At 38.1% G+C, this 13,970-nt stretch overlaps 1 protein-coding gene across 4 annotated transcripts in view; it reads left to right on the forward strand.

Annotated features, from left to right (window-relative positions):
- The window catches only part of FAM149A (family with sequence similarity 149 member A), a 62,576-nt gene extending 48,905 nt beyond the window's left edge, over positions 1-13,671 (forward strand). Inside the window, exons 9-14 of one of the 4 annotated variants that reach the window (XM_037831187.1) lie at positions 1,180-1,283; positions 1,748-1,960; positions 4,906-4,972; positions 6,127-6,255; positions 6,341-6,419; positions 13,298-13,521. In XM_037831187.1, the coding sequence (XP_037687115.1) occupies positions 1,180-1,283; positions 1,748-1,960; positions 4,906-4,972; positions 6,127-6,255; positions 6,341-6,419; positions 13,298-13,449 (744 nt within the window). In that variant the 3' untranslated portion in view covers positions 13,450-13,521. Of the gene's footprint in view, positions 1-1,179; positions 1,284-1,747; positions 1,961-4,851; positions 4,973-6,126; positions 6,256-6,340; positions 6,420-13,268 lie in introns of all 4 variants that reach the window. The other 3 variants (XM_037831185.1, XM_037831188.1, XM_037831189.1) reach the window with 3 other exon arrangements.
- The last annotated feature ends 299 nt before the right edge of the window (positions 13,672-13,970 follow it).

Consider the following 13,970-nt stretch of genomic DNA (forward strand, 5'->3'; position numbering starts at 1 on the left):
AAAATGAGCAGTTGACTATATAGAAAAGAACCTTTAAATATCAGGCAAAATAAGTAGATGAGAAATATGGAAATGTTGGAAGCTAAGGAGGTTTCTAGAGCTATTTTATTCCTTTTAAATATGCTTTGTTTGGAAAAATGTAAAAGGAAAATGAATGAAAAGCAAAGTTAAAAGTAAAAATAAAGTAACAGTGGGACCTATTTTGAAATAGCCAAAGCTTTTTAGTGGAAACTCTAGTAGGCCCTAATTTATTCCTCGAGCCTTTCTTTTTACATTATCTTAAATGTGGGAAAGATGTGATGCATGGGCGTATTCTCAAACTAGAATAGAAACCTTGTTTCTGAAATCTTGTTCATCTGAATCTAAATATTTTAAATCCTAATTGGTCCTATTCTTGGACCCAAAAGGGAATTAATAATTATTTAGCTTCTACTTCATGCTTTCCCATCTACGTTATGTAAATTCTTAAAGTATCTAAATCAAGTAGGTATCACTCTCCGCATTTTAAAGATGAGGAGATTGAAGCCCCAAGAATCAACTAATCTTCCAAGATCACCAGCCTGGAAGCAGTTAGAACTGGGTTTCAAATTTAAGCCTTGGAGATCTCAAGGTTCCGTTGTCTTCCGGTCTATCCTGCTGCTTCTGGGAAGATGACTTGGACAGGCTGTGAAGGATGGGGTAGGGAACTGAAGTTTAAGGCAAGGATGTCATTTAGGAGCTGTGATGCCTTCTCTTTGCTACTCCAGATCCCCTCCCTACCTTCTTCACCAGGATGTGCCTGGAGGCTGGGCCCTCTTGCCCACAGGCTTCTGGTTGGGTGTGGGAGCTCAGAGCCTGGGGAAGAATGAGGTCTGGCTTGTATTCCCCTGGTCCCCACTTGCCTGGTTGCATTTCAAAGCATGCAGCTACCCCTCCAGGTTCTCGGGATCTCTCCCCACTTTTGCCGCTTTGGGCCCAGACATGGTAATGGGTCCCACTATTACAAGCCTCAGGGGAACTAAGCTATTTTTTATTGGTTTCCCTTCCTACATCCTGATAAATGGTCCTCTTATTAGATGTTCCTCAAATTAGCCAGTTTGAGTGTGCTATTTTCTTTCTACTGATTCCTAATAGATGTCAGTGATTGGAATGGCACTGGATGGTTTTTAATTTTTATTTATTTCTTTTTCCTTTTCTCAGATTCATCGCTTCTCCAACAATTTTTACAGTGACCTGAATGGTGTGATGACAATTCAAGCTAAACCACTTCAGCAGAGGCCTACCTATTTTGCAGATAGAACCCAGTATGTATAATAATTACCTGGCCTCTTCCCAGTGCAGGGAACACTTGAGCACTGAAGACTACGACGGGCATGAGATAATGATCCCATTTAATCCTGTGCTCAGCACATGGCTAAGCATGCCTCATATGGAAGAATAAAAATGTATTATTCTAATATCAGCCACAAAATTACAATTATGAATTAAGGTTGGGAGAGATGAAAAAGGAGGATATAGCTGTGAATTCTTGATCTTATGGGCTTTATTATTTGGTTATAAACAATGAGCAACTTAGATCTTTTTTTCTGCAGATGACTTCTTAATTGAAATTTAAATGATTGTCTATCCTTTCATTCAACAAATATTTGGGAGTCTATTCTGTGTGCCAGGCACTGTTCGAGACAGTACCTAGTGATACACAAATACATGTGTTCCCTGTTGGTACAGCGCTTACATCTGAGTAATTAACTTGATCTCACACCCCCAGGAACGAGCAAGAGGATAAACTACTGGCTGTAGGAGGAACTAATGTTCTTTCCTCAGCAAGGCACCGGCTGGGACGAATCTCTGATACTCGGGGGCTACAGACTTCTGCAAAGAAAACTCCAGTGCACAGGAGACTGCCTTCTCTTGCCTCAGACTTACAGAGACTAAAAACCCCCAATGTCTATAGTGATGAAGTTCTTAGGGGAACAAAACTGTAAGTCTTATTTCTCTCATGATAAACTAATGATCACGTAGGACAGTGACACTTGTCAATTAGGGTTGATGATTCTGGCCAAGCAACCTTCTAACAAATTTTATGTGGACAATTTTCCTAATTATTTAATCAGCAAACTAATTAGGTTATTTAACATTACTTTTGTTCAGGTAGTATATTAGGTATATGTTAAAAAATAGGGAAGGGCAGCTGGGCAAAATGGAACTCTGTGGCTGAATGATCTTGGCTGGGTCACTTAACCTTGCTGAGACTCAATTGCCTTGTCTGTAAAACTAATAATTAATACTTTTGAGTAAAATAATGAATATTTTTTATTCTGAGGTTTAAATAAACTAATGTATATGAAAATACTTGTAAAAATAAAAGATTTTATGTGTGTATGTATATATATGTATATATGTGTATATGTGTATATGTGTGTGTGTGTGTGTGTGTGTGTGTGTGTGTGTAGAACTACTAGTTTTTATTTATCCCTAAGAATGTGTTTTATTCCATGTAGGGAATTTCAGGAAAACTTCTGGTCTTATGAATCAATGTCAGATCATTGCCTAATTGAAAATAACTTATTTCTTCCTTTATTATATAGTTTTGAAGGAGCCTTCCAATTTCCTAATTTATTCAAGGGCAAAGCAATATTAACATTAATAATAACACTAATGTTTATTGATTGCTTTCTGTGTTCCCAGCAGAGTGCTAGGTGAATTAAATTTATCTTATTTATTCCCTACCGTAAACCTTTTGAGTTGTCTGGGATATTATCCCAACTTTAAAATGAGGAAACAGAGGCTGAAAAGGTTGAATAACTTGTGAAAGATAATTCCACCAATGAGGGATGAACTTAGGGCTCAACTACAGTGCCCTCTGGCTTCACAGTTCACCTCCACAGCACTTTCTGCAGCAAAGGATGAGTTAGGTCCCCTGCTTGAATGGAAGCAGTAAGCAGCTGCCAGTGGTTAAAGAGCAGTTGGAATTTTCAAAATGCATTTATATCACTACATTCCTCTTTTTTGATAGATATATGTTTCTTCCAAAATTTGGGACTATTACCAGTATTGCTCTGTTAATTTTTCCAAAGTGTCTCTCCCTTCCATTCCCCCTTTGCCCAGTCTTGGTCAGACCTTTTTCAAACCCTCACATGTCAATAGCACATTTCTGCCTCTCTCTTCCTCCTCCCAGCCTACCTGGTTCTCCGTATCAGACTTTCATCAAAAACCTTTACTTATAAACTTAAACTCCTCCAACTGTGTATTCTCTCCATGTTCTGGACCCTCCCTCTCTGTAGACCAGTGTTTTCCCATCTCTTTTTTCATTATTATCATGCTAAGGAGAAGGAGCCTTATAGACTTGTTTTTTCTAATTGCTGCCCCATCCATGGAATTTTAAGACCACATATATACTGTATATCTATTTTACTGTATTTGCATCTGTGCATTATACATAAAAGAGTACGATTTTTTACCTCCCCCCAGGAACCAATTTTTGCCTTCTTAGGTGCAGTCACCCCTGTTTATTATACATACCTATTTTCCATTACTTCTCATTGCCCACCTTTGCTCTCGTTAGCCATATCTGTGCTCTGACCCACAACATACCAGCTATGCAAATTCTGATTTTCGTGATTTTGTTCATGCTCTGCCTTTCACTCTTTTTGAAATAACATTTTCTTTTTCTGAGTACTGTAAGTTCACTGTGGAAATTAGGGCAATACCAAAAATACAAGTAGAAATCAAGTATCACCTGTGTGCCCATCACATAGAAATACAGAAATTACTGTTGGTCTATTTCTTACCAATTTTCTCCATGATTGTATTTTTTCTTCTCTTTTTCTAATATTAAACTCTTACTGTTGTATAATGTAGCATTTTTATATACTTTTTTCACTTAGTTATCTCATTCATATTTTTCAGTCATTTTGAAAGCATGATTTTAATGACTATAAAATAATTACGTGGTATATGATAATTTATTAGGTATTCCCCTAACCCTGAAATGCTCCTTTTCTTCCTATCTTCCCACAGTTATAATGTGCAATGAACATCATGTTCTATATATCTTAATAAAGAAGCTTTTAAATTGTTTCATGATAGTGCAGTCCTGGAGGTAAAACAATCAGGTAGAGGTTATGAATATTTTTTGAGGTTCTTGATATTTTTTGCCAAATTGCTTCCCAGAATGTTTATACCAATTTATCATCCCACTGTCAATACATGAGACTATCTCTTTCCTTGCAGTCTCTAAACTTTGGATACTTTGTGTATTTCAAAACCTTTACAGTTTTATAGGTTAAAAATTGTCATATGTTAACTCTCATGTGTTTATTACTAATGGATAAGTGACTTAGAATCTGTTTCTAGGATTTCTATCTCTACTCTTGTGCAAGAATGAGAAACTTTAATTTTTGTATCTTAATATCTGGAAGGAAAGGATTCCTGTCATTATTGGTTTTTTATTAAAATTTATTCACCCATCTGAGCAAACTTTACAATCAATCAACTCGTTGGATTCAAGAAAGAATAAAGAATCCCATTCGGCTTCCATAGCATTAAAGCTATAAAAATGTAGGAAAATTTGATATCTTCGCAACCTTTAATTTTCTCATCAAATAACATATTTTGCCTCAATTATTCATCTCTCCTTCAAAACTTAGGTCTTCAGTTCCTTCTGTGCTCTGCACCGTTCTGGCTTAGCTGAGTGTTTGGCAAATCGGGATTGACAAGGAGGACGTGACTGGTGGTCCTTCCTGACACTCAGCTCATTCTACTTGAGCATTTTGGGGAGGCAGGTTGTAATTAATAGCTCAGCTTTGTGGTAGGGCCTCTCCCTTACCTCTCTGCACCTGGGTACTCCGTTACATGTTGCTGTGTTTACAGGCAAACTGGCACAGACCCCATGTCCTCACCATCTGTTCAAACCTTGCGGAGCAGGTTACCCCCGATAGTCTCAGAGACTGGCAAGCAGACTGCAGCAGTTCCTGGATCCCGCCCTGCTTCTGTAAGACAGAGTTCATTATATCTAAGTGCACTGGTTGGGAAACAAACAAAAATGTAACCTTGGCAGTTCCAAGGGAAATCAGTAATGCAAGAGTGTGATCTAATTAGCTATATTCAAAATGTCTTCATAATCTGCCTCCTGTAAATAAATGAGGTATGTGAGCTTAAAGGGGGTTATGGGATTGGTTTGCTATTTTGTTAAAATAGAATAATAGCTTGAAGCGCAGTGACCAAAAAAACCTGGGTTAGTACAGGAGACAGGCAGATATATGTTCAAATCTGCCACACATACTCTGTGAATGATTTGGTGCAAGTTATGTTAATCTCAGTGAGTCTTGGTTTTCTCATCTATAAAATGAGAAAATGATTTCTACTCCATAGCATTGTTATAAGGATTAAGTGAACTAATTAATATATGTTGAATAATGCCTGGCATAAATGAAGAGGTCAGAACATTATCGCTGTCATTTTCGTTAGCTCTCATTGTTAAAGCAAACTTTGATAGGTTTGTTGCAATCTAGAGGTAAGATCCTCTTTACCTAATCTCAGTTCAGCTGCAGAATCGTAAAAGGTCTTGGGAAAGTATGGTACATAGCTAGGTTTTCTCCAAATTTGCAATGACCCCTCATTTCACTCTGATATAAGTAACTTGCAAGTATCCTTTAAAACATAGAAGGGCCCCAGTTGTGGGAACAGAAAAACCTAGACAGAAAAGCCCAACTGAAGCAAGGTTTGGGCCACCCCGAATACTTTGTGAAAGAACTGTTAACTGCAATAGAACCCATTCCCAGAAAGCAAGAGTAGCAAAGCTTTAATGTTTAACTTTAGAGAATTGTAACTTAGAGTGAAATAATAAAGAAGACAAACGTCACATAAAAAGAATCTGATGACCACAAATGCCAAATTACATTTCTATTATAACTTATACCGAGAAATTCATGTGATTAATATTTATCTCTATTTACATATTTATGACATACTATTTTATAGGATTTAGTAATGCAGTTACATAATACTTAGCAATATTTAAATAAATGTTTTTAAATAAGTGAATAAATGGATAAATGGGTGAATGATTGAGGCATATATAGATTTTCTTCTGTTTTTTTAAGGGTTGCCTTTATTTTAAACAAGAACATGTTATCCTTCATTTAGTACAGGGGAAGGCATCTGCAAAATCGTGTGTTAAGTGCAATACCTGACAGTATAGAGAGATCACCTCTTCGAGAAAGAACTATTACCTTGGACCAGTTTTCAAGGCCCAGCACAACCCATACATTCCGGGTAGGTTCTCTGTTAACCATAAATTTGATTTCTTTAAATGCTTGAAAAAATAAAATTCATCCCTCATTTTATTTTCCTTTAACAGTCAGACACGCCCCGAAAAAGTTCACTGACGCCAATGGAATTTTCTGGCCACACATGGACAGGTCAAAGTCTCTTGACAGGTCAGCATTTTTTCACATGTAAATAAAATGATAGTATTTTCTGAAATCAAGCTTCTGAAAGAGAAACTGAAGAAGTACCTCAGTAGGAGAAAATAGTGGTATCTGTGGTATACGGTCAGACTTTAGAAACCACCATAAAGACCAAAATTGCACTGACAAGCACTTACTTACTGTTAGGTTGTAATGGGGAAAATGCCCAGTTGCTCTTCTTTTTTAACCTGGGGGGCTGGCTCACATAAAAATGGAAAAAGGCTGTGTTACAGACATCACTATATCTTTCGGCTATAGATTTTTCATGCTTTTCTGATAAATTCTAATCATAGATTCTCTTCAAAGATCGAATTATAAAAATGCTTGAGAAAATTAATAGATATTTTCTAATTATAACACATTTATACAGATAAATACTTGTCCTCAGCCTAGTATGCTATTTGATAAATAAAGTTCCAGTTTGAATACAAGGCAGCGATGTTTTCAAAACTGTTGCCAACATTTTTTGTTCAAAGAGGAAGCACAGCATCCTCTGAGATGTCAGCTCTGGAGCCAGATGTCAGGGTTTCAGTCCTGGCTCTACCACCTACTATCTGTGCAATCTTATGAATGCCTTAACCTCTCTGTGCCTCAATTCCTTCTTTTGTGACAAAGTAGGTGGGTGAGAGAATTACTGGAAAATGTACGAAAAGGATCTAGCTTCGTGTCTGGCATACATTGCTCAAAAATTGTGAACCATTTGTATTATAGATAATCTGAAATATAAAGGCTATTTTCTTCTTTAATGGAAATTTTTAATATGTTACCATTAAAAAAATTTAAGCATTTTGATAATTCAAGTTTTCTTACGCTTTTATATCAGTCCTTCTATAGTTCTGTAATATAGTGATGTCAGGGATTGTTTGGCCCTTTAAGATTTTTTCCCCTTATGCTACTAGCTCCAGGCTGCTGTGCCTTTTGCTTTTTCTCTTGTCTGTTCCCTAGCAGTGTTAGCTGTCATTATCAAGAGCCACAGTTCTTTCCTAAAAGGCAGCCGTGCTACATCATCAGGTATTGCTTGGACCATAATTGTGGACACTCGGGGCAAATAGGAGCCAAATTTATTATTTAATAAATACAGATCAAGTGCTCATGTTGCCAAGTTCTGTGCTCAACATTGGGATTCAAAAACCAAGGACATTATGGGCTTTGCCTCAAGTAGCATACAGTCTCTATGGAGGAAATTGAAAAGGGCTATGAAAGTAGTAGCAGGACCATTTAACTCAATAGTCAGATGGGTGCAGGGGACAGAGAGGCTTCCCGGAGGAAGCATGAGCCACACGCCGGGTTGAACATTGCATGGGATTTGAAAGATTAAGGTTCGGAGGCTGAAGAATATCCTTCTGTGGATGGGCAGTAGATGGTGGTCCTGAAAGAGGGAACTTGAGGACCATTGATGAATTCAACTTTGGAGGTGCAGAATGTGGCATGCCAAGCACAGATGCCTCGTAGTTGTTGGACACACAGGTGTAGAGGTTAGGAGAGGACACTCAGCTCAAAATAGATGTTAAATCTGCACTCTTATTTTTTTATTTTTTTTTTTTTAGCAAATACTTAGTCATTGTATTCTCCTGTGAATAACTTTGTGACTCTGATTATGCTTGATGGTCAGAGGCCTTTTTCATTTCAATAGAAGAGACCGAGGGCACTGTATTTTAAGGGTTTATTCTCTTTTTCTGTATCATGCAGGCATGTGCTTCTTTCCTATCTTTGCTCCCAGGCCAGAAAGCCCCAGTGATGATGAAACTTACTGACATTTTTCTGTGGCAGAGAGAAAAAAGTTGAAGAGGGTGAGGGGATATCTCATAAGACAGTTTAGACTGCTCCTGCCCCATGAGATAGCAGGGTTGGCAAAGTCCCTTGCTCAATTTCCAGGGCCTTAGGAATGATGTCTGCACAGAAGACTTTTGCAAAGCCACAAGCTCTGTGAAAGTACACAGCCAGCACCTAGGCCTGGGGGAAGCACCTTTTCTTGTTCTCTGGGCCCAAAAAGGCAGTGTTTACAATGGTTATTTCCTGATTTGTGTAAAAATAACATTAAAACAACATTTTTCTCTTTGAAATATACCATCTGCATGGAATTTATAAAACAACCTTTTGAAAACATGCATTTTTTTAATTCAATTTTATTGAGATATATTCACATACCATACACTCATCACTGGTGTACAATCAGTTGTTCACAGCACCATTATATCATTGTGTATTCATCACCACATTCAATTTTTGAACATTTTCATTGTCATACACAAAAAAAGAATAAGAATAAATTTAAAGTGGCAATAAACAGCCAAAATATCCCATCCCCCCCAATCCCTCCCTATTATTCATTTACTTTTTGTCCTCATTTTTCTACTCGTCTGTCCATACACTGTATAAAGGGAGTGTGAGCCACAAAGTTTTCACAATCACACAGTCACACAGTATAAACCATATAGTTATGCAGTCGTCTTCAAGAATCAAGGGTACTGGGTTGCAGTTCAACAGTTTCAGGTATTTCCTTTCAGTCATTCCAACACACCAACAGCTAAAAAGGGATATCAATACAAAGCATAAGAATAACCTCCAGAATGACCTCTTGACTCTATTTGAGGTCTCTCAACCACTGAAACTTTACCTTGCTTCATGTCGCTTCCCCGTTTTGGTCCAGTCCCACAATGCCAGGGCCAAGCTCATCCCCATGAGTCCTGTCCCATGTTACCAGGGAGATCTACACCCCCAGGAGTCACATCCCACAAAGGGGGAAGGGCAGTGAGTTTACCTGCAGAGTTGCTTAGAGAGAGAGGCCACATCTCTGGGGGAGATTCTTAGGCACAGTTTTAAGTAGACTTAGCCTCTCCCTTGTAGTAAAAAACTTCATAAGGGCAAGCCCCAAGATCGAGGTCTCGGCCTTCTAATTTGGTAGCCCCCTAATGCTTGTGAGGATATCATTAATTCCTCAGGTGGGGAAATTTAATATTTCCACATTTTCCCCCAGAACCTCAAGGGGGCTTTGCATATACATTTCTATTCTCTGCTAGAATTATTTGGGCATGTTTTGGGGCCTCACACTAACCTGCAGAAACAACCAGACCTCACTCCCCAATCATCATTCTATGTAATTATGTTGTTTGAATAAACTGACCATACAAGTCAAATTATATAAGGTGTTACAAAAAATATAGATTTTACACGTAATAAACATCTCTTCCTTTGGTCCCATACAGAAGCTGAAGCTTCAAAAATGCTATCAATATCATCCTTTACTCTTCAGTCTGATTTACCTTAGACTAACCAAGTCCATTTCATTCATATCCCTAATTGAAGTCTGATCTCTTTTTTCAGACTGTTTAACATTTGCTATATGGGGTAATGTTGACATTCATAGCTGCCAGATTCTGGCTCTGAGTCTCAGGTGTCACACAAATACCCAAAGTTCCAGGGACCAGCCAGGTTATACACAAAGAGCTCAGCATCTCAGAATTTAGAAATAACCATTACAACTCAGGAATAGATGTAACTGCTGCAAGAGCTTACAATCAAGGAAACTTTACAATAGGCTTTCCCCTGATAACCTATGCTCTCAGATTCAATTCTCAGAGTTTTCACATTATATTTGGTCCATGTTAGTGAGGCATTATAATATTCTTCTTTTCATTTCTGTATTATTTCACTCAACATACTGTCCTCAATGTCCATTCACTTCACAACTTCACTCCTTCTTGTAGCATCTCAATATTCCATTCACAGTACACCATTCCATTCATCAGTCGATGTACACTTAGGTCACCTCCATCCACTGCAAATCGTGACTATTAATACCATAAATCCAACTGTGCAAATGTCCCTTCATGTCCCTCTTTTCAGTTCTTCCAAGTATATACCTAGTAACCAAGTTGCAGGACCATATGGCAACCCCATTCTTAGCTTCCTGTGGAACCACCACACTGCCCTCCAGATGGGCTACACCATCCTACTTCCCCAAAAGTGATTACGTATATCCCTTTCTCCACATTTTCTCCAGCACTTGTATCACTCTTTATTTTTTGGATGGTTTTATTCACACACCATACATTCCATCCTAAGTAAACAATCAGTGGTTCCCTGTATAATTGCATAGTTTTGCATTCACCACCATTATCTATATATGGACATTTCCGTTTCCTCCACAAAGAAAGAGGAAGAGGAAAAAAAAAAGAAAAAGAAAAGAAAAGAAAAGAAGAAAACTGACAACTGAAAAGCCAGAAAAGAAAAAATTAAATTAAATTGAACTACGATAAAAAAGTCAGACAACACACTCGCACCAACAATCCCCACACCCCTCCCTTATATGCCCCTCTTATAGATATTTAGCTTTGGTATATTCCCTTTGTTACAATTAGTGGAAGCATATTACAATGTTACTGTTAACTATAAGCTCTACTTTGCGTTTATTGTATTTTTTTCTCCAATACCACCCCATTTTTAACACCTTACAAAGTTGACATTCATTTGTTCTCCCTCATTTAAAAACATATTTATACATTTAATCACAATCATTGATCACTCTAGGTTTCACTAAGTTATACAGTACCAGACTTTATCTTCTATCTTTCCTTCTGGTGTCCTTCACGACCTTAACCTTCCTGTTTCAACTGTGCTCACAGTCGTCTTTGTCCAGTGTACTTACATTATTGTGCCAGCATCACTCGATACTGTGCTCCAAACCTCTCTCTCCTGTCTTTTCCTTTCTGTCTGTAGTGCTCCCTTTAGCATTTCCTATAGAGCACGTATCTTGTTCACAAGCTCTCTCAGTGTCTGTTTGTCTGAGAATATTTTAAACTCCGTCATTTTTGAAGAACAGTTTTCCCAGATATAGAATTCTTGGTTGGCAGTTTTTCTCTTTCAGTATCTTAAATATATCATACCACTTCCTGCTCGCCTCTAAGGTTTTTACTGAGGAATCCGCACATAGTCTTATTGAACTTCCCTTGTATGTGATGGATTGCTTTTCTCTTGCTGCTTTTGGAATTCTCTCTTTGTCTTTGACATTTGACAATCTGCTTATTAAGTGTCTTGGCATAGATCTATTTGGATCTATTCTGTCTGAGGCATGCTATGCTTCTTGGATCTGTAATTTTATGTCTTTCATAAGAGATGGGAAATTTTCAGTGATTAGTTCCTCCAGTATTTTTTCTGCCCCTTTTCCCTTCTCCTTCTGGGACACCCATGACACATACATTCATGTGCTTCATGTTGTCATTTAATTCTCTGAGACATTGCTCATATTTTTCCCTATCTGTTCTTTTGTGTGTAGGATTTCAGATGTCCTGTCATCCACTTCATGAATCTTTTCTTCTGCCTCTTCAAATCTGCTGTTATACATCTCCATTGTGTTTTTTGTCCCTTGCAATGTGCCTTTCATTCCCATATGTTCTGCCAATTGTTTTTTCACACTTTCAAGTTCTTCTTTATGTTCACTCAATGTCTTCTTTTTATTCTTCATCTCTTTTGCCATATCTTCCCTCAACTCATTGATTTAATTTTTGAATTGATTTAGCATATTTGTTTGAAGATCTTTAATTAGTTGTTTCAATTCCTGTATCTCAGTTGAAGTGTAAGTTTGTTCCTTTGGGTCATATCTTCATTTTTCCTATGGTGACTTGAAATCTTTTGTTGTCTAGGCATCTGGTTTCCTTGATTACCCCAATCAGATTTTCCCAGACCAGAGGGACTCAGGTCTCAGGAGGAAGGTGTAATCATTATCAAGTTTCCCAGAAAAGCAGGTTATCCAACTTTCCTGTGAGGCCTCTAGACTCGGTACTTTTCCTATCCTGCCCAGCAGGTGGCACTTGTCAGCCCACAGCTTCCCACTGGTATAAAGAGGTGTGGTTCCTTTAATTCTCAGTGGACCCTGTCCTGGCCAGGGGCTGAGGGGGTCAGAAACCAAGCTTAAGTTGTTTCTGGGTTGTTTTTCTTCCCCCCAGGCCCTGGGGTCTGAATTGTCTGAGGGAGGGCTGCCACTTGAGCTGGACCCTGCCCCCCCCCCTTTTCTTAGGGAAGATACACCCCCCAGGGAGTTATCTACTACACTTGAATTCCTTCTTTGTCTCTCTGACTCTCTTAACTCCACCCTTGCCTGGGTCAGTGCTGACAATTGGAAATGCCTGAGACTTTCTCTAATGAGCTGCTTAGAATGAGAGTAAAAAAAAAAAAGAAAAAAGTGCAAAAGCCCCTTTTCAGAGCCAGTCTCCAGCCCCTCAGTTTTGCCGGTCATCCAGTGTTTGTACTCAGTTCTCTGTGCCCCTTTTCTTGAGACACAGCCATTTTCCAGTATTCTGAGCTCAGCCATCTCCAAAAGCCTCTGTTTTTATTTAGTTATATATTTTTTTTCTTCAGCCCTGTCTCCTCTCTGCTGGGAGGAACCTCAGATTTCTGCTTGCTCAGAGTTTATCTGTACTTCTAGCTTGTATCCAGTAATCCAAATTTGTTAAATAAAAACTGCAATTGGAATTTTGTTAAGCTACATTCCCTTGCTCCTGGCAGGAACTGCTTCTTTTCCCACAGCAAAGTTTTGCAACTCAGCCTGCCATGCTGGTGAGGTAGGGGTACCAGCTCTGCAGTTTTACTTACAGTTTTTATGCTAGATCTCAGCTGTTCCACCCATTCCTGGCTGGTGTATGGTGTGTGAACAGTCCCCCAAAAGTTGTTCCAGACTATTTACAAGTTGTTCCTGGCTGTTTACTAGTTGCTCTAGAGGACTAACTAAATTCCACACCTCTCCATGCCACCATCTTGTCCTGACCTGAGAACATGCATTTTTAACATTTTCATGAGTATGACTTTTGGTTGATGTTTCAGGTTCACAATATCTGCCTAAATCTTTTCAGAGGACAACCTTGACTGCAAGAAAGAGATTCCAAATGGCATCTTGATTTTACTTCACCAGAACTATGGCATTTATTGGAGCATTCAAAGCCACAACACACTCTCACTTGAAAAATGGAAGAAAAAGTATTATACTATGTATCAGTTTGTCTGACAGTCTGAGATGTTACACTACCTGAGGAAAAAAATGCAAAAAATAAAATAAAATAAACATCTTAAATTTGAACTGGAGAATCCACTAACTTTGCATTGTAAAAGGAGTACAAGTCAAATACACCAACTTTCTTCTTCCTGGGAAGCGTCCTTGAGGTTCTTTGGATCTTACTCAGAAGATCCTAATAGTGTCTGTATCCCATCATTTTATCAGTTATACACTCACATATAGAAGTAGTGTGTGTGTGTGCATGTGTGTGTGTATTCACACACTAATTAATGTTTAATAATATATTATCTGGGAATATGTCATTTTTAAACTTTGTGTCTTGATATATTTCCATGAATAATTCCTTCAAAATCCTAGTTACTAATATATATTACTTCCTTTAAAAAATAGCAAATTAATGTTTGATATGTCCATTTGAACAAAGATTCTGACTCTTTATCTTTTTAAAAAAGTGCTTTATTCATGAGTGTCTTTGAGAAATGTCAGTGACTAATTCTCCCAAGTGAACTTTA

The sequence above is a fragment of the Choloepus didactylus genome, chromosome 3, assembly GCF_015220235.1.
Source record: "Choloepus didactylus isolate mChoDid1 chromosome 3, mChoDid1.pri, whole genome shotgun sequence".
In the NCBI taxonomy this organism is placed as follows: Eukaryota; Metazoa; Chordata; class Mammalia; order Pilosa; family Megalonychidae; genus Choloepus; species Choloepus didactylus.